The sequence below is a fragment of the Pipistrellus kuhlii genome, unplaced genomic scaffold, assembly GCF_014108245.1.
Source record: "Pipistrellus kuhlii isolate mPipKuh1 unplaced genomic scaffold, mPipKuh1.p scaffold_m20_p_9, whole genome shotgun sequence".
Taxonomy (NCBI): Eukaryota; Metazoa; Chordata; class Mammalia; order Chiroptera; family Vespertilionidae; genus Pipistrellus; species Pipistrellus kuhlii.
Window position 1 is genome coordinate 22,696,067 of NW_023425595.1, and position 25,678 is coordinate 22,721,744.

At 34.8% G+C, this 25,678-nt stretch overlaps 1 protein-coding gene across 20 annotated transcripts in view; it reads left to right on the top strand.

Moving 5' to 3' along the window:
- SOX6 (SRY-box transcription factor 6) overlaps positions 1 to 25,678 on the top strand; it is a 525,015-nt gene that overhangs the window by 223,865 nt on the left and 275,472 nt on the right. For 19 of the 20 annotated variants that reach the window (XM_045577988.1, XM_045577991.1, XM_045577992.1 and 16 more), the window contains one exon: positions 14,258 to 14,465. In XM_045577988.1, the coding sequence (XP_045433944.1) occupies positions 14,258 to 14,465 (208 nt within the window). Of the gene's footprint in view, positions 1 to 5,089; positions 5,262 to 14,257; positions 14,466 to 25,678 lie in introns of all 20 variants that reach the window. The other variant, XM_045577996.1, reaches the window with a different exon arrangement.

Sequence of the window (25,678 nt, forward strand, 5' to 3'; positions counted from 1 at the left end):
CTCTTAACAAACTTTATCACTGACATTCACTGACAATTTACAACATTCCTTCATGGTCATCAGGATTATCTTTTCTGGGATTCAGCCATTATTCTTCTAATTTACTTCATTTTTATATGATACCTTTATGCTTCATAAATATTTTGTTTTCATTTCTTGTACCAATAAGCTGCTAGTGTACATTATAGTAATGCTTCTGTGGTTTGACTGTTCCTATATACTATCCAAATGAAAATATTCCTTCATGACCAAAGGATAGCTTGGGCTCTATAACATTTCCAGACTCTTTGGGAAAATCATTTTTGATAATAACTTAAAATAAGACTTGATTACTAATAGAAAATGTGATAGGATCTAGTCTTAATAGAACAATTTGATTGAGCAAGCCTATTCCACTTAGCTTTTATTGTCTTGATGATTTCAAATGGCATTTAAACATAGTAGAAGTATTGTTTTGTTTTTTTAAATAGGCTTCTTGTCATAATTGATCAGTGTTAATCAATGAAAGCTGATCTCAAGACACCAATAATTTTCTGATTAAAGCAGAACTCCACAAGCCCGTTTTAGTATATAGGTGGTTCTGATTAATGTTCACTTTCTTGTGCAGAATTTTTTCTTGCCCAGTGATGATCTGGGTACATTACTATAATGAAATATGATACTGGAATAATGAAATATGCACATTTCTGTAATTCTTCTAAGTAACTTTTTGTAGAAAGTATAATGTATATATTATATAGCATGCAGTAATTTATGCGACTAATTTGAACTTTTCATGATTAGAATGAAATATGAACCTTAAGGTCTTTCTAGATCAGCATGAATAAGATGGTGATGCCTAGATAGGCAGCTTATGTCTTTGGAAGGTAAAGCTAGGATTGTACTTAATTCCTCCAGATCTTCCACTTCATCGTCCTCATCATCCTTGTTGTAGTCTTCGTCCTTGTCCTCTTCCTCGTCCTCTTCCTCCTTCTCTTCCTCCTCCTTCTCCTTTTCTTCCTCCACTTCCTCCTCCTCCTCCTTTTCTTCCTCCACTTCCTCCTCCTCCTCCTTCTTTATAAAGGCAGTGTTTATTAAAATACATTTCATTTTTAAAATTGAGCTATCAGCTGTTATAGCACGTATACATTTTGGGGGTACAACCTCTATATAGGTCATATAATAGAGTTGCATCTTTTTAATTTTTATTTTTTAAAGTTTTACATATGACCCCCCAATTGACACCCCCCTCCCCCCCAAGCCATTCCCACCCTGGGCAAGCCTTCACTGTCCCATTGGTTATGCTAATATGCATGCATACAAAACCTTTTGTTGCTTTCTAACCATCTTCCCCCTACCCCATTGTCTCTAGATCTATTCTTGTTCATCAAATTACATTGCTCGTTATATCCTACATATGAGATCTTTCTCCGACTGGCTTATTTCGCTGATCTACCTTCTTACTTTATTTGGAGAGGGTTGCTTTCCATAAAAGTGAGTTTAAGGTAACAAATCCTGCTCCCATTGTTCAATCGGGGATGAGCTTGAAAGGGCTTTCTTTGATTATTGAGTCAAAACACCTGCATTAAGCAGGAAAGACTCTACTCTGTTCTTCTTGAACACATCTAATGAATGTGCCTTAATTACCATGATATGCAAATTATCCCACTGTTTGGTTGTCCCCTGTAATAAGTTTTCCTTATTAAAGAGGAACAAGAAAAATGTAACCTTTTTTAAAGAGGAACAACTTCAAGCTCTTATTCCTTTTGTTACTTAATCTTTTAATGTGACGACATATTTATTTTTTTATATTATTAACCTTTTAAATATTATTTTGGTATTACTACATTCCCATGACCTCTAGGCATTATTTTTCTAAGTGATAAAAATTGAGTTCAATGATACATCCCTTTGTAAACTATATTCTGAAATCAAAAGTATAAATTACAAACCTTTACTAATAATATTTTACAATCAGATAATAATTAGAAATGATATACATTTTATTTATCTTCTTTATATTTTATTAACACTTTAGAAAATGGAAAGCATTATTTAATAAAATGATTGAAAGTTATTTGTAAACGCTTGTTTGTATTATAATTTAATTCTGATTTATATTCACTGCCAGTGTACTGAGAGTACCTAGAATTCAATATTTTCAAGTTCATCAAACTTCTGGGAAGAAATTTCCCTCATTCAAGCATTGGTAGATTGTGGTGGTATTATATGAGAGATTCATTTGCCCAGAAACACAAAGAATTAGAACTTTATTTTTTTTTTTTACATTTACTGTTATTTAGAAACTTTTTGATTAGTCTCAGTGGTAAGTTGGTAGCCTTTTAGATAGCATTAGGTTAGTTAGGATTAAGCTAATGTAATCCATGAAATTGAGAAAACTTTTACAGTTGAATTTAGAGTTAACATTTGCCCTTCAATTGTATTAACTTATTTTATACCTGCTATGCTTCTACCAAATATACCTGCTTTTCTCTCACACTGATATGGTTTGTATATAAAGTTTATTATAGTTTATTTATTTTGCTTTGTGAAATTGACAGTAAGGTTAGAGTTTAGCTCTCTTTTGGCTACGGTTTTTTTTTTTTTTTTTTTTTTTTTTTTTATCTATGAAGAGTAGTACAGAAGGGCCAGAAATCAATCTGAATATAAGTTTTGGGTATTTGAAAATTAAGAGAGAAAAATAAAAATTAACACCTCCCACTCCTGCCAGAAAGAAAGCATGTGCTCTCTGATTCTAACTGAACCATCAATCCAAGTTTGTGTATTGCCTCCAGGTAGAGTAATGCTTCTATACACTGGGGCACCTGATGACAAAATTATACTTCTACTTGCTGCTTTGTGGTAAATCGGTGACATTTTTGTGCCTAGTTTCACCTTCCCTGGAAATGTAAATATAGATAGTTAGACAAATAGGTAGGTAGGTAGGTAGGTAGATAGATAGATAGATAGATAGATAGATAGATAGATAGATAGCTGGATAGTTGTTTCATAAACAACATAGCCTTTGTTACATTCTTTGAACTTGTTCTATCTATAAAAACTTAAATCAGAGAGCTAGAGATGTTATTTAGAAATTTCTGAATCACTAAGAGTTTCTGGGTGAGCCATTATATGTATTTGATATATTGGAAGGAAATTTGAAGGCTTTTTGGGTGAAATTCTCAAACTTGGGAACCTTTCTGGGCAAGATCCCAGTGAAGATGAGAGATTGTTGAGATCACAGAGTGACTGTGAGTGCTCAGTGTGTATGGCACACAGAGCAATCTGCTTGCTAGTCCCTCTTCCCTTGGAAAATTAGGCTATGAAAGGATTTCACTGTAATAGAGCAGAATCTCTATTAAGGGATAAATGGGTTTGATTGACCTTCATTGGACTCTGGTACTTTTTAATGTTAAGATTTGTGAGGTATAAAGATCATGAGCTGATCTATTTTTATGACCCCAGCCTCATCATTTAAAAATAGACACCCTAAACATGAGTAAATTATCACATTGATATTATTTCCAGGAGCCTAATTAGTACCTCTTTTCCTGTGGATCCCAGCTACCTTGCCTTTTTCCTAAGAGTTTTATATCTTATTTTCTATTTTTCCTGAAACTTCTCTCATACCCTTGAAGTGACTGTAGGTCCCTTCTCCCCCACAATGGCCCTAGTTTTTATATTGACTTAAGAACAGATTTTTCTGGAAACTAAATTAAACAAACTTCAATGGATACTTGTGTCATACTACTATTACATGCACTCCTCTCCCTGCCAACACCTGCATCATGCAATAGGTCTTTGGTACCTTGGTTCTTTTATTTTCAAGGCTATTTTCTCTGTTTTTGGAAGATGGTAAAGAGGCATTTTTTGTTTGTGTGTGTGTGTGTGTGTGTATGTGTGTGTTTTACTTTGACTCCTTTAAAAAAATAATATATTTTTATTATTGACTTAAGAGAGGAAAGGAAAGGGAGAGAGAGATAGATACATCAATGATGAGAGAGAATCATTGAATGGACTGCCTCCTGCACACCCCACATTGGGGATCGAGCCTGCAACTGAGGCATGTGCCCTGAATGGGAATCATACCATGACCTCTGAGTCATAGGTTGACACTCAACCACTGAGCCATGCCAGCCAGGTGGCTTCAGATTCTTAATTATGATATCTGGGGTGGATAACCCCCAAAGTTCTCTTCATTATTTCTCATTTGGATGATGCAAAATAGGTTCGTGACAATCTAACTGACCGATATCTGGATTCTATGAATCATACAAGCTGCTTTGCTGATTATATGTAAAAAAAAACAACAGTTATTTTTTATAACTACACCCTGAAATGGGGAAGTAATGAAAACAACTGCAAAGGAGGAGAGCATGAAGATAATATAATAGACAGTTGAGAAAGTGGTTACCTCTTACAGAAACCTCCATGGAACCATTAGAGATTCTCCATGCATAGAAACTTGCTCTGGAAAACTTTTTAAATTATAAGTCTCCAATATCTGCATAATCATACTACTTCTTCCCTAGCCTTAAGTTATCAACACATCCCCCTTCCCTCCCTTCCTACCTCCCTCCCTTCCTCCCTCCTTCTTAAATCAGATTTTCCCTGGGGTTATGTAGGAAAGAATAGGGTGTTATCTCACTGTTATTTCACAGAAGGCCTGTGTTTAATCTCTGACACTAATTTGCTGTGTGACATTAGGGAAGTCATTTCCAATCTCTGGATTCAGTTTCCTCAGAAAGATTTGAACTATAACCAAGTTTCTTGCTAATTTGAAATTTGTTGGTTTCAAGGTTTAAATTGTCTTAGCCAACTCAACATAGCCTGATAGTGTTGTTTAGGTTGAATATCATATGGTAGTTTAAACTTTAATGAATTGCCAGATGAATTGCTGTCTGGTTTGGAAGGCACATGAATCAGCTAATAGCTAAACCTTGATAGAATGTTGCTCCATGTGTTGGAGAATTCACTATCACATGGCCTCACTTTAAAGCTCTTTTTACTGTTCCATTACCAAAAAGTTGTAAGTATTCTCATCTGTGAGGTTGCCTATCCATGATCTTTATTATCCCTCAGTGATCATGTGCCTTAATTATTTATTTAGACAATATTGAACACATTCAATTCAGGGCACTCCTATTTAAGAGATCCAGAGATTCAAATTGGAACATACTCAGAGGAGAATGATCTGGATGGTTGACCCATGTCTTATGAGGAAGAAAACGGGGATGTTTTGCCAGAAAAAGAAAAGATACAAGGCTACTATAATGCTGTGTGTATGTTTTGAAAGTGTTGTGGTTGTAAATGTTTCCATGGTTTGAAGGCATAGGATTCATATTCCTATAAATAAGAATGTTCGACAACCCTGCAAAGATAAAATCAACTGCTTTGAGAAGTGCCAAATCTTCAAACAGTGAAGGTGTTTAAGGAGAGGCAAAAAGTTGCTTGCCAGGGAAATTGTAACAGCCATCATCACTACTACTACCACCGCCATCATTTAATGAGCAGTTACTATATAACAGATGTTTTATTTTTATTAATTAATTTAATTTTCATATCAACACTATGAGGTAGGTTCTGTACTACTGTTATCATCACTCCCATTTTATAGATGAGGGAATTAAGGCACAGAAAAATCATCTAACTGTTTGGGGTTATATGGAAGGTAGATGGAAAAACATATTTAACTAGAAAATCTGGCCCAAAGACCTTTTACTAGTTAACTATTATACTACCTTTCTTGCATAGGAAATTCAAGTACTAGAAATTTCAGGGGTCCTCAAACTTTTTAAAGTGGGGGCCAGATCACGGTCCCTCAGAGAGCTGGAGGGCCGGACTATATGAACTACTAATTCCTACTGTAACACCTCGGCTGCGCTCACTGCCCAAAAAACCTGGCGGGCCGGATCAGACTCCTCTGCGGGCCGTATGTGGCCCGCGGGCCATAGTTTGAAGACGCCTGAAACGATTGAATTTCTAAGGACCTTTGAACTTGAGATTTGATTCTATATGTGCGGCTTGTGGTATTTAGATGATGCAAAGCTTTTCTATGTCATTGTCTTGACAAGTTTGGAGAATTTAATATTTTTCTATATTTACTCTGTTCACTATATTTACTTTCATTTATTAAATATGGTGATGAGGCCATCTTAAAAAACTTTTGTCTTGTAATTTTTTTCTTGGAATCAAAATAATATTTTTAAAATGGCTTTTCCTTCTTGGACTTTAGGAGTCATAATACTTTAGCAAATATTGGTTAAAAAAAATCTACATTCTGACACATCATGAATAAATTTATTGTTATTGAACAGTATAATAATATAATAAAGTGACATGATATTATTCCAATTTTGAGAATGCTATGTAAATTTAATATATTCTACCAGTATCATTTTTAATAAAAGAGAAAAAGAATATTCTTTATTTCACTATTAGAGCAAATGATACTTTTGTCAAGAATCAATTGTTGATAATTGGAGCCAAATTCAGTATTTTCATATATATATAAGCTTTTTAAAACCAGTGTTTTTTCTCAAAATATGTCACATTGGAGAAAAACATACTTTTTCCTCTGAAAAAGAACCTATAAATGTTAGCAATTTAGTTCTCAGGATATTAAAAAGGTTAGATTTCCTTTGTTAGCAAGAAGTTATTGGAACCTAGATTAGATAAAGATTTTCTGTCAGTCACTCAATAACACCATAGTAGAGTGTCTCCTCACAGTCTTAGAACATTTTTAGTTCTTCCAAAAAAAGTTTTTTTAAGCCAGATAATCAGAAAAGTAGTGCATCGTAGTATATAGTATATAGTATAACTTAATATATTAATCACTGACATGGTTAAGTTGCCAATACATGCAACTTTAGTTGGTTTTATTATTGTTTTTAATTTCTTTACAGACATTGCATTTCTTAATTCCCTTCAGCAAAAGATTACCAGGTTGGAAAGAATCATTTTTAAGATTTAGACTTTGAGTGATTTAGGGTAGGGTCTGAGAAAACGGAGGTTTGCTAGATAGAGAGAATGTCAGAAATCAGGATATCTCAATAAAGCTTATCTTTAGGGAAGGCAGGCTAGAGTGAGGTAAAGCTATAATTAGAGAGGTAGTATAACAAAATGAAAGAGCAAAACAAAAATGACAACATACAATGCAATAAGATTGAACACATTTAAATCAGCCTTGCTAATGGTTGGAAGAAAGAGTAAGAGGGTAATAGTTTGTCCTATAATTAGGTTGGGCAGCAGAAAGGGAAATTGATTAATTCATCTGGTTAGAGTCCATTTCTTAGTCATTTCTCCTGACTTCAATGACTCTTGCCTGTATGTGGGTTTCCACTCCATTATGTAGGACAAGAATTCCATTCCTGGTCAGAAATGGTCTCTGGCCCATGGTCTCTGGTGCAAGGTCTGTGACTTTCTCAAATCCTGACATCTTCTCTGACTTTGCAACCTTAGCCCACTTCTCTCCTCTGTTCACCATGTGGCTGTCCATTCACATTCCTGGGCTAGGTGCCATTGTAAACCCAGATGAATCAGAGCAGACACATTCTCTAGCTGCTCCTAGCCAGAATGGAGTTAATCCATATGCTGTTAGGTTGAATAGAAGTTCATAGTATCTCCAAGAAAAGCTGATTACAAGTGGTAAGGTTACTGGAGCTTCCTGAGGGTCAGGTCTTGGTGGGATTAGTTTGGGAGGACTTCATAAAGGAAATGGTTTTTGAGCATATATTGATTATTCTACTTAGATGAGTGAGTATAAAGGAAAACCTAAAAATGGTGCCAGTGGTTATCATGACAGTATTTTTCAGGACTGAAAACTGAAACAAAGGACAATTGGATAAAGGGCATTTGAATTTAATAATAAGAGTAGTTATCATTTATTGAGTCTTATGTGATAGTCACTGTACTCAGTGCTTTATACATTATGCATTTCTCACAGCAGAGATTTGAAGATGTAATTATAATTCCATCCTCTAAAAATGCAGAGATTAAACTCCCATCCCCTTGACTATGGGCAAACCTTGGTACTCGCTATTAAATTGAACACACTGACAGTTTACAGGGCATGAGTTCTCAGGCGAGGTGAGAAACAGTGATACAGATTTCACCTGGCTCTTCCTGGGGGCATGCAACTTTGGAAGCCTGAACTATCATGTTTGAAGCTAACATCATGGAGAGGACATATCATGTAGATCACACAAAGCTAGAGGATGATGTCTAAGGAACCCCTTACTTCAGCCCTGATGTTTTGAAGTGTTTACATTTGGGAGTAAAGAAGTTTTTGAGATGATTCCAGACTTAGCGACTGACTTACTAACAACCTCAAAAGAGACCTTAAGGTAGCATTGAACAGCCAGATGCCTCTAAATTCCATAAAAGATAATAAGTGTTACTGTTTTAAGTGCTGAATTTAGGGTGATTTTTATACAAAAATCGATAACTAATTTTATTTATTTATTATAACTGTGGAATGGGAAAAAAACAACATTGGATTTGGAATCAGAAAACTACATTTAGATTTTAGCTCTGTCAGCTACACCTGTGTGACTTGGGGGAAGCCACGTAATCTGAGTGTTACTTTTCTTCCTGGTGAAAATGAGAATGCCGAATTTTGTATTCAGGTGTTGGCAACCCATTTTTAGTACAGTATTTAGAGACTGAAGGGCATCCGAGGAGAAAGCCAAAGGATCTGGAAATTATGTTAAAGGAGAAATGGGTTGTAGAAACTGGAGGAATTTCACCTAGAAAAGGACTATTTAATGCTTACCTTAAGATGTTTGAACAACTCTAATAGGGAACTGGAAGTAAACTGATTTTGTGAATCTTTTGAGGGCAAACAGGAAATAATGGGTAATAATTATAAGGATATAGATTTTAGCTGATATAAGGATTCCCTTTTAAATAGAGATTTATTAAAAAATGTTATTTGAGAACCCTCAACTACAGAAATATCTAGAAAGAATATTTTTTTCTGGTTTCAGTACAGGGAAACTATAATGTACTAATCTTCAAGAAGGTCAAACTGCATTCTCTTAAATTTTACTTTTATATTTTTTTCCAAGCATCTCTTTATTATATAAACAATATTTCTGATGCAAGGTGGATGCTAGACTTGTTGAGGGACATCACTTAGTAAGTTATATAATGTCTAATCACTGTGCTGTGTATCTGAAACGAATTAAATCATTTATCTATTGCTATACATTTAATTAAAAATACAAAAAACACACAAAAAATGATACTTCATCAGTTATAAGTTAGAAAACACAAATAAGCAAAAAAAGAGAAATTTACCAATAATATTATCACCATTCAGAAATCACATCTGAAAAATTGAAGCAATATTATTTTAACACGCTTTTCCTGTTGTATTGAGATATACTTGACCAAAACATTATATTAGTTAAAGGTGTACAACACAGTGTGTATTGTAACATATGTATGTATTGTAAAATTATTGCCACAATAAGTTAACATCCATCACCTCACATGTTTTTTAATTGATGTATAATTGATATAAAATGTTATATTAGTTTCAGGTGTACAGCATAATAATTCATGAGAATAGTATAATGATTCAATATTTGCACATATTGTTAAGTAATCATCACAATAAGTTTAGTTAACATCTGTTACCATCCATACATGCTTTGTTTTTGATATTTATGTTTTTATCCCTTCAGACAGAAAAACTTCTTACTAAAATATTCTTAATTTGTGAAAATTGCTTTTTTTTTCTAGAAACTCTGCTTAATGACTTTTTTCCCTGGTCCTACTGGGTACTTTTTCACTCTTCTACATATAATTTGAGAACTGTGTTTAATTGATTTCCAGTGAAATCCTCTTTAGATCACTTGAATCAACAATATTGCTTTATTTTTTGTGTTAGGACTAAAATTCGTTTGAATAATATTTTGAAACAATTTTTACTGTTAGGTTTGGTGAGGTCACCGACGTTAAGGGTTGAAAGAAAACATATTTATAGTAAATTTTCTTTGAATGAACTAATGCTTATAACGTGTCCCATATACTCTGCTTTTCGTGATATTCGTGTGTTCAGTCATGTTATTCATTAGTTGTTTTCACAAGAAAGGTCAAAAGAAGAGGGGTAATCTCCTTTATGTTATTTTTAAAAATTACAACTAACCAGGCTTGTTAAAATTATTCATAATTATATCTGCATTATAACATTAAGGCGAAGCACATTTATTTAATTTGCCTTAGGGATTGACGTTTCTTCAAGTGAGGTACATCAGAATTAAAGTAACTGTGATCAGAATCACTTGAGATGTTCCTCAAAATTTATATTCCCGAGTCCTACTCTTCAGGGTATGGGAGGAGATGAAGGAATCTGCATTTAACATACTTGCCAGGGGATTCTGTATCTTGAAGTTTGAGAATCACTGCTTTAGGGAAATATTGTCTCAGATCTCTCAACCGTTGTGCTGCAGTGACATGCATTAAGACTCAGATATTATCATTGGGAATCTTGCCTCAATTGATATTTCATAGAATTTGTTTTTAAAACTTACAGATTAAGTTAAGCTTTTTTTTTCTTAAGAAAACGTATTTGAAAATGATTTAGTCCTCTAGAAAAAAAGATTAGAGATTCTTTGTGAAGTCTGTTTTTAAAATAAGACATGATTGCCTTTTATCGAACAGTAATTTCTTCATTGAAAGTGTTTGGATTTGTCTCCCTTTACTCCAATAAATTGCCTAGAGCAGTGGTCGGCAAATTGCAGCTCACGAGCCACATGCAGTTTGCGAGCCATGGTTTGCTGCTCTGTTGACTAATGAGTTTGCCGACCACTGACCTAGACTCTCAATTCCAATAATTACAGGCTGTTGTTGTTCCTTGTGATTAAGCCCCTATCCCAGTGGTCAGCAAACTCATTAGTTAACAGAGCTGCAAACCGAGGCTCGCAAGCCGCAGTTTGCCGACCACTGGCCTAGAGGCCTCCACTAATGAAAGGCCATTACTTCTTAAGTTTTAGAAAGTTAAAAAGTGAGGGCGAGAAATATAAATATTGCCCCTTTCTATTGTTCCTAAGAATGTTATATGACTTAAGCCATTTATGATTTCATGCACTGCCTATCTTAATGCCTTGGTGAAATCATGACTTTTCAGCTTCTTTTTGCCTGCTTTTTGGTGGTGTTGAGCCACTTTGCACACATTACAGGGCTGAGGACAGTGTGTGGGTAATCGGTGAGGGAACCCATGGTTACTGTCTGTGGTGCAGGATGGTAGTGACCACATTACCATGAGTAAAAAAACAACAAGAGATGTAGTTGATCTAAGCAAGTGACATGAGTAAGACTGAAATTAGTCCTGAGAGAAAAAAGTGGTACTGTATGGAGCCCAAATGCTTTAAGGACAACTTAAAGTTGTTACTCAGGCTGGAGAGTCACTTCTACCATGTTTTGAGTGATGGAAAAATTTGCTTTATTATGGACAATACTGAGTCATCTATGGATAACCACCTTCTCATGTTTTGACTTGGTCTTGAATCCCTTAGATCAGGCGTCTTGAAACTACGGCCCGCGGGCCACATGCGGCCCGCAGAGGAGTCTGATCCGGCCCGCCAGGTTTTTTGGGCAGTGAGCGCAGCTGAGGTGTTACAGTAGGAATTAGTAGTTCATATAGTCCGGCCCTCCAGTTCTCTGAGGGACCGTGATCTGGCCCCCACTTTAAAAAGTTTGAGGCTTAGATTGAATCAGAATTTGTTTTTTGACTTATAGGCTATGATATAAGACTAGTTTGCATTTGAAATGAAAGTGACTGAAGCATGATTGATCAAATGGTAATTATCAATTCAAAAACACTTAGGTCAAATTTCTGATAGGGACAGTAGTAAGAGGTCAAAATGGCTTTCCAGAAACATATCTCAGTTTTTGTTTGTCCAAAGTGAAGAATCAAGAGGCCATTCCAAAAAGCCATGTTTAAGGCATAAACATGATTGGCATCTAGAGGAATTCCTCTGCATCACTCCACAGAGTTATTGTAAACTTTAATGAAATATAACATCTCTCCTGGGGAAGGAAGAGATCTAGGACCAAGGTAAAGAGGAGCTCTCTTTCCTGCTCTGCCCCATTAATTGTATCCTTGTTACTTGATTTCAGCACAAATGTGATAGACATTGTGCCAACAGTGGGAATGTGGAAAAGGTTAAGATTTGGCGCACAATATTTTTTTGCATGTGTCTGTCCAGTTTTCCCAGCACCATTTATTGAAGAGGCTATCTTTATTTCATTGTATATTCTTGTCTCCTTTGTGAAATATTAATTGACCATAATGGTGTGGGTCAATTTCTGGGGTTTCTCTTCTGATCTATTGGTCTGTATACCTATCTTTGTGCCAGTACCAAGCTGTTTTGGTTATAATAGCTTTGTTGCATAGTTTGATATCAAGTATTATGAACTCTCTAACTTAATTCTTTCTCCCCCCCCTCAAGATTGCTCAGCTATTTGGGGTCTATATGATTCCATATAAACTTTTGAAGTATTCTAGTTCTGTGAAGTATGCCATTGGTATTTTAATAGGGATTGTGTTGAATCTATAGACTTTTTAAAATTGAATTTATTGGGGCGACATTTGGTTAGTAAAATTATACAGGTTTCAGGTTTACAATTCTGCAACACACCATCTGTATAGCATATTGTGTGTTTACCACCCCATGTTGAGTCTCCTTCCATCACCATTTATCCTCCCTTTACCTTCTTCCTTCTGGCAATTATTATACTGTTGTCTGTGTCCATGAGTCTTTTTATTTCTTTGCTTAATTCCTGGACTCGCAGTATTTTAATAGCTTTATTGAGATATAATACACATAACTATTTATCCTTTTGATGTATACAATTTAGTAGTTTTTAAAATATATTCACAGACTTCACAATATTCAATTTAGTTCAAGACTAATAACATTTCTTACCAAAGAAGGGGGATAATACTCCGTGACTCCATTCCTAAGTCTGCTTCTTAATCAGCATAATAGCACCTACCATTAATTAAAGCACTGCCTATGAGTTTAGCATTGTGTCTAATTACTTTATAATTGTTATTTCATTATATGCTCCCAATAACTCTGAAAATAAGTTTTATTCCTATCTTCTTAAAAATGATAATATATACATACATAACATTTATTGAGTACAATTATTATTTAATATATGTGGAAACTTCTTTAGATTCCTTTTCCTTCCACCCCTTTCCACTAATTATTAACTGTAACTTACCTTCTTCTACATAGTTCTGGAAGCTTGCCAGGCTTCTTTGTGAAGATGGCGAGAAATATAGGAGCAGATAGGATTTTCAAGCTTCTGATGAAAATCACAAAGGCTTTAGTTCGAAACATTTCTTATTGGGAGAGAGACTGCCTGAGCACAGATAGATAAGGCGAATGTAAGACTACTGATGGGCAATGGACAAATAGTAGTTGCTTTCAACCCTCAGTTCTGATTTAGAGGGATATGTAAATATTTTCTTTCTATAAACTTATAGGTGTATATTATTTTTCATCTAAGATTTGTTTTTCCTCATCACAGTTAGCCAACTTTCTCTGTACTGTGAAGTAATTCTTGTGCAAATGTTTCTGTAACAAACTTGTTCCTTTGTAAACAAACAAACAACAAACCATTTCTAAATGCTATATGAGAAATGTGTTTAACTAGGGTAAAGGTAAGGAATGGAAAGAAGTTTCTGTAATTTTTGACAGATATACAGCTAGAAAAAAGTGAATTCTCCCAAAATTCAACATACAAAAATATTCAGGTTAGTTATTTTTCTGGCAGTGACTTAGACATTTTTTATGTTTTCCAGTGAACAACTAACAATCACTGAAGCTAATTTCTCTACTGTTTCTAAGTTCAAGCATGATAATGTTTTTGTGATGTATATGTATTTTTAGGCTCTGCTAATTAAACTGCCAATTTAAAGAAAAATTTTACCAATTCTAATAATTAGTAATTGAATCAACTATTTTAAAAGAAGGGCACAAATGAGGAAGAAGTTGAGGTGTCCATTTTGAAATTGGTTTTGAAGCACAGGCTGCTTTTAATAAAAAACAACGCACCAGTATGAATCTGCATTTTCATAATTGCTTTAGTGTTTAGTATTTTTTTAAGTGGAAATAGTTATTGTATTTTATTTGTCCATCTAAGCATCATATATTGTCAATCTGAGTTTGGGATCTTTTTCTCCCAATGATATGCAAAGAAACAAGTATTCTAATGGTTTTATTTTATTCTGTTTTTCTTTTCTTTCTTTTTTTTCTAGGAGTCAGAGAATAATAAGTTATGTTCCCTATATTCCTTCCGAAATACCTCTACCTCACCACATAAGCCTGACGAAGGGAGTCGGGACCGCGAGATAATGACCAGTGTTACTTTTGGAACCCCAGAACGCCGCAAAGGGAGCCTTGCCGATGTGGTGGACACACTGAAACAGAAGAAGCTTGAGGAAATGACTCGGACTGAACAAGAGGGTATGTGTGGACTTAAATGTTGGGCTTTATTCTTTTAAAAATTCCAGGCCTTAAAAAAAAGAGAGTGGGATTTCAAGGGCCAGAGAAGTGCATAATTGGCACTAGCCTGGAAAAAGTTATTCAGAGGTTACCATGGTGATGGCAGATTGTGATCCATTAGGAGTGTTAAGCAGATAGCTCCATTTATGTAAAGTTTTTGTGCATTTTTTTTTTTGTTCTTATGATAGCAAATCAAGGTTTTCAACTGACTATAAGCCTTGCCCTGGAAAAAAATGTAGTATAGGAATTTTTTTCAGCTGCAACGTTACTTTTAATTTTCCCTCTCCTACTTTCTTTTTGCTGGACAGTGTTTGATTATGAAAAATCAATTGCTTCAAAGCAAAAAGAAAACCCAAAGCAATTTATTTCTTCTCATTTTTAGAAATATTATAAATATCATTATTTTGCTTCCAAATATTGTAGCATTGAGTGTTTCTAATATTGTTAAAGCTAAATGTTCAAGGGAGAAGTGCTTTGACATAGGACATCTACTCTAATATCCCACATCCACTTTCTCTCCCCACAAGAATCCACCTAGGTTCAAGTATCTCTAGGTGAAAGACTAATAATACTTTGTAAAAAATGTATCTTTATTGTTAACAGTATTACAGATGTCTCTCTTTCCCCCCTTCCCCATTTTCTCCTCTACACTGCACCTGCCACCCCTCATCCTCCCAGGCCTTCACACACTTGCCTGTGTCCATGGGTTATGCATACAAGTTCTTTGGTTAATATCTCCTTTGCCACCTCCATCCCCACCTTCTCTCTGATGCTTCTATGTTTTCAGTTAAATAAATTAAATCTAAGTGATTGCTATAATGTGCATGTTCTTTTATGTACAGATTTTAAACTTTAAAATGTAGGATAATTAATGGTTGTGGATTTACTACTAACATTGTAAGTTTAAATCTCTGTGGCATATAGGGAAATGGGGATTTGATATAAGGGAATTTTTTATGTTACTGAATTTTATTTCTTCAAGGGCTTAAAAGTTTAAAAACTTTCAAATTAAATCTGTGTAAGTTTCAAATTAATTTTTTGGATGTGTTTAGCACATCAGCAATTTTTGTGGAAATTTCTAGAATGTATTACATACTTTTTTGTCTTACTAACCACATTAGATAGCATAAAAGTAAATATTATTTGATGATTTGAAGTCATGATGCAGTAGCCTATGAACGCCAATACCTATCTGACAATTTACATGACCCTTGGTAAGTTCTACAATATCCCTGAGCCACAAAATTTAAAATTTCCTATGATACCTATACCTGACTTGGTAACTCAAAGATTTTGAGAATTAACTCTAATAATGAATATAAAAAGTCTCATATGAAATGCAAACTCCATAAATTTGAGGTATCACAATGATTATAATATTATAAATGTCAGTTATTTTACCATGCTATACTGTAATGATGCCCCCAGAGATCATTGGGATAATTAAGACTGTTAGCTTTATGGTTATTTCCTTACAGTTCTGAAACTTTGGAGTTCTTGTGTTTATTTGATATAGATATAATTTTCAGTGTGTGTGTGTGTATGTGTTGGTTTCTCTTCTTTAGATTGTAGGCTGCTATTTCTTGCTTAGTTGTGAATAATTTCTAATTTCTTCTATTAATCTATAATTCATGAAATTAGATGATCATGACATTCTGGACTATATTTAAAATATAAATAAATGTCTGTGTAAATTACTGAGACATTCTAGATAATATTGATGCAGCTATTTGTTGTTTTTTTATTTCATATGAATTTTTGGAGACTTTGTTCTAGGTCTATGAAATATGCCATTGGTATTTTAATGGGGATTGTATTGAATCTTTAGATTGCTTTGGGCAATAAGGGCATTTTACTGATGTATGATTCTACCAGTCTGTGAACACAGTAGATTCTTCCATTTATTTAGATCTTCTTCTATCTCTTTTTTCAATGTCCTTTAGTTTTCTGAGTACAGGTCTTTTACCTCCTTAGTTTATTCCTAGGTATCTTAATTTTTTTGGTGCAATGGTATACGGGATTTTCTTCCTTCCTTCCTTCCTTCCTTCCTTCCTTCCTTCCTTCCTTCCTTCCTTCCTTCCTTCCTTCCTTCCTTCCTTCCTTCCTTCCTTCCTTCCTTTTTTGTTTTTGTTTCTCCTTTCTGCGAATTAATTATTGGTGTATAAAAAAGCCATAGATTTCTGGGTGTTAATTTTGGATCCTGCTACATTGCCAAATTTATTTATTAAATCTAGTAGTTTTTTTTTGACAAAGTCTTTACAGTTTTCTATATATAATATCATGTCATCTGCAAATAATGACAGTTTTACTTCTTTCAATTTGCTAGAATTTTGTTGAGGATTTTAGCATCTACTAGTATGTTCATCAGGGATATCGGCCTGTAATTCTCTTCCTCAGTAGTGTCTTTATGTGGTTTTGGGATTAGGATAATGCTGGCTTTATAGAAAGAGTTTAAAAGTATGCCTTCCTCTTGAATTTTTTGGAATAGTTTGAGGAAGATAGGTTTTAGTTCTTCTTTGAATGCTTGGTAAACCTCCCATGTGAGCTATCTGGACCAACAGATTTTGTTTTGCTGGAAGTTTTTTTTTTTTTTTTTTTTTTTTTTTTTAAACGGCTTCAATTTCCTTTATATATAGTTATCGACCTATTCAGATCTTTTTATTTTTCCTGATTGAGTTTTGTAAGATTGTCTTTTTCTAGGAATATGTCCACTTCATCTAGGTTGTCCATTTTGTTGGAATAGAGTTGTTCATAGTATTATTTATTTATTTATTTATTTATTTATTTATTTATTTTTTATTTTATAATCCTTTGTATTTCTGTGGGGTCAGTTGTTATTTCACCCCTTTCATTTATGATTATGTTTATTTTGGTCCTCTCTCTTTGTTCTTTGGTGATCCTGGCTAGAGGTTCATCAGTCTTGTTTATCCTTTCAAAGAACCAGCTCTTGGTTTTATTGATCTTTTGTATTTTTTTTTTTGTCTCTATGTCATTTATTTCCACTCTGATCTTTATTATTTCCTTTCTTCTGCTTACTCTGGGCTTTTCTTATTGCTCTCTTTCTAATTCTTGAAGTTGTAAGGGTAGATAATATATTATCAGTTTTTCTTGTTTTTTGAGGTAGGCCTGTAGTGCTCTGCACTTTCCTCTCAGAACTGCTTTCACTGTGTCTCATAGATTTTGGACTGTTGTGTTTTCATTGCCATTTGTTTCTAGGATGTTTTAAATTTCTTCTTTGATCTCTTTGGTAACCCAATCATTGTTTAATAGCATGCTATTTAGCTTCTAAGTGCTTGATTAGTTTTTATTGTTTTTATTGTAGTTGATCATAAAACTCTTAAAAGAAAACATAGGTGGTAGCTCCTTGACATTGGTTTTGGTGATGACATTTTGAATCTGACACTAAAAGAAAAAACAACAACTATATCATACTAAAAAGTTTCTGTGCAGCAAAGGAAACCATCAACAAAATGAAAAGGCATCTGATGGAATGTGAAAAAATACTTGTAAATCATATATCTGATAAAGGGCAATATCCAAAATATATAAAGAATTTATATAACTTTAGAATGGCTATTATAAAAAGGGCAAGAAATTACAAGTGTTGGTGAGGATGTGGAGAAAAGGGAACTCTTATGCGTTGTTGATAGGAATGTAAACTGGTGTAACCACTATGGAAAACAGTATGGAGGTTACTAATAAAATTAAAAATAGAACCACCATACATCCATTGATTTTATTTCTGGGTGTTTATCTGGCGAAAAAACAAACACAACACTAACTAAAAAAGATATATCTATCACCATATTCATTGCAGCAATATTTACAACAGCCAAAATATGGAAATAACCTAAGTGTCAATGGATGGGTAAATGGATAAAGAATAGATTGAAATATATATATATATATATATATATATATATATATATATATATATATATATATATAAAGTGAAATAAGCATGACACAGAAAGACAAATTCCATTTGATCTCAATTTTATGTGATTCTAAAAACAAATAAACAGAAAACCCAAAAAGGTGATGGTGGGAGAAATGGGTGAAGAGGTCAAAAGGTAAAAAGAAAAAAATAAATATACACGTCCTTTAAGAAAATTATAGTCTGACTGGCATGGTTCAGTGGATGAGCATGGACCATGATGTTGTGGTTCAATTCCCAGTCAGGGCACATACCTAGGTTGCAGGCTTGATCCCCAGGAGGGGTGTGCAGAAAGTAACCAATCAATGATTTTTTTTCACATCATTGATATTTCTCTCTCTCTCTCTCTTTCTCTCTCTCTCTCTCTCTCTCTCTCTCTCTCTCTCTCTCTCTCTCTCTCTCTCTCTCTCTCTCTCTCTCTCTCTCTCTCTCTCTCTCTCTCTCTCTCTCTCTCTCTCTCTCTCTGTCTCTCTCTCTCTTCCTCCCTCCCTCCCCCTTTCTGTCTGAAATCATTAAAGAAATATTTAAAAAAAAGAAAATTATAAAACTTATTGATATAAAATATTTGGATAAATGGAGAGTTATATCATATTTATGGATAGCAACACTAAATAACATAATTAACTGAAAACTCTTGACTTAGGGTAGTGGATACACAATACAATATATTATAGAATTGTACACCTAAATCTATAATTTTATTCATCAATGTCACCCCAATAAATTCAATAAAACCAAAAAAATTCTTATCACTTTAATCTACAAATTCAATAAGTTTTTAATAAAAATCACAACTGGATTTGTGAATGTTTAGTGGTAAGGTACCTAAAGTGATTGGAAAATTTATGGAAAGCAAAGGGCCAAGAAGAGCACAGACAGTTTTGCAAAAGTGTAAGATGAGGGGACCATTTTACTTATTAAAAAATGCAAAAATATATATAGATTAAATGACTGAAAATATAAGTTGTACTCAGATTATAGAGGGCCTTTAATTCTTGGCTAAAGAGTTTGAACTTTATATTGAAGTTTATGGAGGAACCATAGACTCTTTTTTAGTACAATAAAGTGATGGATTAGAGCTGTTTTCCAGGGAGGTTAATCTGGCAGAATTGTATAGGATATATGGGAGCATGGAGAGACATTAAGGAAGTTGTTTCAGGCTTGAGATAATGAGGGTCGGGACTAAGGTGGCAGAAAGGAGAAAGGAAGAAGGGTGCATATGGAAATATATCAGGAGTTAGAATTATTAGGACGTGACATTTAAGTGAAGAGACCAAGAGAGAGGGATGGTTCAAAGCTAACTCAGAGTTTCTAAACTTTGGGTGAATAGACGGGTGGTAGCACTGTGTGTGTGTGTGTGTGTGTGTGTGTGTGTGTGTGCGCTCGCGCGCGCCTAAATGACCAGTCAACAGGCTGACAGGCCAGTAGCTATGATGCACACTGAACACCAGGGGCAGATGCTCAATGTAGGAGCTTTCCAGCTACAGTCACTTGGCATCAGCAGTTCTTAGATGACACACCTGGAACCAGAGAGGAAGGAGCCCGATTCCAGGGTGCATCACCTAAGAACCACCCTCTTGCAATCCAGGACCCCTCAGGGGATGTTGGAGAGCCAGTTTTGACTTAATCACTGCAGGCCAGGCCAAGGGACCCCACCAGGGTATGAATCTATGCACTGGGTTCTAGTTAATAGTAATAGTAATAATAATAATAATAATAATAATAATAAAGTAGAGGAGTATATTTTAGAGAGAGGAGCAATGAGGATTTCTATTTTTTAATTTTGAGTTTGATTTCTAGTTTTGATTATTATACTACTTGGAGCAATAGAACAGAACAGTATAATGGGAGAGCAGAAATAATTATGAAAAGGTCATTAAAAAGTTTCTGATAGATTTTGGATTCTGTAATAATTATATTTTAAGTCTGAGGAGATATAATAGTTCCACCATATTTGCCTGGATTTGACCCTTTAAAGCCTCAAGTCCATCTCATCCTTTGAGACATCTCTTATCCCATGGAATATGTAAAAACTTTGAAATATATAACCCACCTCTACTGCCTGTCTACTTCCTGGTTTTAAGGCCATACCTCATGAGTGACAAGCCTGTGTGACTGGCATAATAATCTTTCCTGAATAATTCTTGGTCTGGAGAATGTTTTGACTCTATCAGACTAAATATCCCCTCCTTCACCTCACTCCCTCACTTCCCCTCAAATATAGGAACTGTTTTATAAAAGGTTTATTTATTATGGTCTATTTTAAAAGAATATCTACATGATAAAAACTCTGCACCTAGTAATAGGAAAGTTATTCTCTTACATGCGGATTCTTTGATCAACCAAATAATTCTCCATTGTTTTATCTGCCGTACCTTCAAGAAATGTGCTCTCCAGAGCACTGTGAGCACTGGATTGCTAAAACACTGATGAACAAAGGTGTTTTGTTTGAAGTGCCTCCTCTGAAAGTGAGATCGGTGGGAAAATCAGCAACATTTTTGTTTTTCTGTCAATTTAACCTTGGTGTTTGTTTTGATTTTGTTTTGTTTTTTGTCACAGAGAAGTAGGTAAGTTGCTTGATAATTAGATAAATGCACAGATGCATGGATAGATATATAGAATGAATAACTTATCAGAATCTGCCTTTTAAAACATCGTTTACATTGGTGGGTAAAGTGTGCAGAAAGACTCTGATTAATAGATGTAGGTTAAGATGCTTCCAAGATAAAAATCCTTCAACTGTGATTAAATGATGAGTTTTAGTTATCCTTGTATCACCCATCTTGTTGCCAATGTAGCTGGGCTCTAACATAAGCGACAGTTGTCAGAAAATGAATACTTTAAAAAGGACTTCTATATCTAAATACTTATATTTAATCAGAGAGTCCTTTGGCTTCTGAAAATAAGTTGTCTAATGAGAATTTCATTTGAGCAGCTGTGACTGAGGAGGTCAACAGGCATTGCCTAGGAGAATATGGCCCAGCTGGTTAAATCTGGTTGTTGTCGTGATTTAAATGGTCAAGTGCTACTTGTAATCCAGGACCGTCTGTTTGTAAAGGGAATAGTGAGTGCTTCAGCATAATGTACAGCTGTTTTAATCTCTCTTTAATAATAGTGCTTCAGCTACTATCATGTCTTATGTATCACACTACTAAGTATATGATCCTAGGCCAAATGAACTAGTTTGGGTCAGGTTCTGGCATCCTGTGAGATTGTAAAGAAAAAGGGATAGTGATGTAAATCTCAACTCTTGACAAAATAAATCCTTCCTTCTGACTTTCTGACCCTTTTAAAAGATTTATTTCTTAGATAATAATTATTGTGACCAGGAGGGAGTGATAAAGCTTGTGGTTATATGAAAACAGTACACTAAGTGAGCCCTCTTTGATAGAGGCCATACACTTAATGGAAAGTATGCAGGATTTAGGTACAGCTTCCTATCTGTTGATCAGAAATCAGAGTATTTGTCCAGTGGAATTGTGTGCTTCGAACTCTCATGCTAATGAAAGTATGTGGATTCATTTGACTATATGTAGAGAAAGGGCATGAGCATTTGAGCTTTGGATTCCTGGTGGGAGAGGCTCTCCAATGGATTATGCAGCTGTTACCCAGTACAAGAATGAACACATGTTTATGTGTATATCTGATGGATTATTATCATTATTCACATCTCTAAATAATAATTTGAATTTTTACATATATTTTTCTCTGAATTATATTTAGTTAGCCTATATGTTGGCATGTATTGCTCATTTGATAGCTTTGCTGTACTAAATGAGGAATGTGATATAGTTTAAACAAAGGAAAAACTCATTTTTGAAAGTCATGTGTTCTTGAATGAACTAGAATCTGGGTTTGACTATATATTCTAATATCTAGAGAGGTAATAAAGCCTACTGATTAAGAGTGTGGGCTCTGGAACTAGACTGCCTGTTTGAAACTCAGTTCAACATTTGCCAGGTGGGTGACATAGGACATCTCTGTGTGCCTCAGTTTCCTCAACCAAAAAATATACATAATTATATTGCTATCATGAGGATCAAGATTTAATTAATGCACCTAAAACATTTAGAACATTTCCAGAACATAGTAAGTGTTCAAAAATATAACCAATATGGTTTTCTAGCTGTGGAACCTTGAATAAATTATATTTTGTGCTTCAGTTCCCTCATCTGTAAAATTGGATAAAGGATACCTTGTAGGGTTCCAAAGGGTTTGATATCCTATATAATAAAGAGGTAATATGCAAATTGACTCTCAGGCCCTCACACAAGATGGCCACCCCCATGTGGTAAAGATGGCCACCACAAGATTGCCAGCAGGAGAGGGTAGTTGTGGGGGATCAGGCCATCAGCGAAGGGCAGTTGGGGGGGAGCAGTCGGTAGGGGAAGGCAGTTAAGGGTGACTGGACCAGCAGGGGAGTTTAGTTGGGGGTGACCAGGCCTGTAGGGGAGGGCAGTTGGGGGCAACCAGGCCTGCATCAGAGGGCAGTTGGGGGACAATTGGGCCAGCAGGGGAGGGAAGTTAGGGGTGACTAGGCCAGCAGGGGAGGGCAGTTAGAGGCAACCAGGCTGCCAGGGGAGGGTAGTTAGGGGCAATTGGGCTGGTAGAGGAGCAGTTAGCAGTTAGCGTCTATCAGGATGGCAGGGGAGTGGTTAGAGGTGATCAGGCTTGCAGGCAGGTGAGCAGTTGGGAGCCAGCAGTCTCAGATTATGAGAGAGATGTCCGACTGTTGGTTACATCAGACATCCCCCAAAGTGGTCCCAGAATGGAGATAGTGCAGTTTGGGCTGAGGGACATTTCCCCACCCCACCCAGTGCATGAATTTTGTGCACCAGCCTTCTAGTAATATATATAAAACACATAACTTATATAATTGTGATTATTACCCTATTGTTATTTTAATTACTATTACTGTTATTATTTGGAGAAACATTTAAGAGAAATATTACAGAAAACTCATCCTGCACCACATATGGAATCATAGGAAGTATCCCATGGTGTTAGGGGATTTTAGCATTTGGCAGCAATACAGATGGCTTTCTGGAAGAGCAATTCAGTTTAGCTCTCCTTTTGGGAAAAGCTGATACTAAAATTTCCCCACTGGAAGCCAACCTTTCTTGCTGTTATCAGTGAGAGAGGTTGGTAAAGACTTGAATGAGGTTTTTAGAGCAACTTTTAAGAGTAATGTGTTCTGCCAAAACCGGTTTGGCTCAGTGGTAGAGCGTCGGTCTGCGGACTCAAAGGTCCCAGGTTCGATTCCGGTCAAGGGCATATATCTTGGTTGCGGGCACATCCCTGGTGGGGGGTGTGCAACACGCAACTGGTCGATGTTTCTCTCTCATCGACGTTTCTAGCTCCCTATCTCTCTCCCTTCCTCCTCTCTGTAAAATATCAATAAAATATATTAAAAAAAAAAAAAGAGTAATGTGTTCTGTTAAAAAAAATCTTATAAAAGCCCAGGCTAAAAAAAAAATAAATAACATACATGCCATGATAAAGCATCAGAAGGATCTTTTAAGGCAAAATTTATGGATATTTTTGCCACATCTTTAATTCAAAAATTTAAAATTTAAAAATTGTATTGGTGAAGGTTTAGAGTATCTCGTATCCAAAACTTTCTTTACATTTCTCATTCATGGGAGAAATTGGAAAAGTTTTGGAATTTTGGATAAGAAACACATTAAATATTCATTATAACTCATTTCAGTTCATTTTTTTCTTCTTTTTAAGATACATCTTTCTTCCCTATGATATTTGTGTCCTTGGTCCTATTTAAATTATTTGTATCATATGCATTGCAAATAGTTAGTTAGTACTGGATAATTTAAATAAATATATTTCTGAAAGTCTGTATTATTAGGGATTAAAATGAAGAGCTAGAACTGGTTTTTGAATTATGAAAAATACTATGTTTGGTAGGTTTTTGTGTTAAGTATTCTGATTTTTTGGAAACTGGTCATCCTCTCATATGTCTTTATAAAATATATAATCATCCTGGATCCTGTGAGCTCTAGACTTTATGAACAAAACTTTGTTATTTCAATTTGCTGTTGTTTTGCAACTCCCATTTTCAGTGTTGGCGATGTTCTAGTGAGTTGAATCATTTTTCTGACTTCATTTTGTGTGTCTCTGCCTTGAAAAGATACTTCAAATTTCTTGGCCCATTTTTATCTTCTCAGTTTTAAACATTCTGTTCTTAAAGCTCTTTCTCTAGAAATGTTAACAGATGCAGGCAATTGCTTCTGATTTTTCCTCTTACTGACCTGCGAAGCATGAAGGTGCGCTCATAGCATTTTGTTGTTTAGAAAGAGGATGAAGTTTTCAGGTGGTTTGATGAAATGTCATATTCTCCTATGACTTTTGAACCAGTGGAGTTTGAGTGGATAATTAACATTTTGCATTTTTTTCCCAAGGAAAATTCATTAGATTCACGTATTCAGGATTTATGCTGATATTACTTGAAGTAATAAGGGGCCAGCTTTTAGATCTATATATTTTCTTTTATACAATATGCATAAGAAAAAAATGAAAAGAAAAGGAAGTAGTAAACTTAAATATGTGTTTATTATGTAATATTTGATACATGTGTAAGGTATAAAAATGAAACAACGACCTGTGGATTCATTATGCAACTTAATAAAAATTACTCATTGAATCTACCTGTTTTATTCACCTGTCCAATCTCTTTGTTTTCCTCCTACATGTAACTATTGCCGATACTTTGTGTTTATCATCTTCCTTTTTTTTGTTTTAAAACAGTTTTGTATGTGTGCCAAAATAACACATTATTTAACTTATTTTTTTAGAACTTTGTTTAAATATATCACACTGTAACTTTATGTGAATTGCTTTTTATACTCATAATTATATTCTAAATTCAATTTGGCTCTGCACAGCTCTAGTTTATTTTCATTTTTGTGTAATATTCCATGCAGTATCCCATGGTATGCTACTCAGAAGTATAACCTTCTGTGTTCTGTATCTGGACATCTGGATGATTTCCAGTTTTCTGCTCATACAAAAATGATATGAACATCCTTGCACCTGTCTTCTGATATACATGTGCATGAGTTTTTTCCTCTAGGGTATATTCCCAGGAATGAAACTGCTGTTGACAATTTTTGTATTCTTTTTCCACTCTGATGGAAAACATTACTCAAAGAAGTTGGCATTGCAGTGTGTGTGTGTGTGTGTGTGTGTGTGTGTCTGTGTGTCTGTGTGTCTTTGTGTGTTG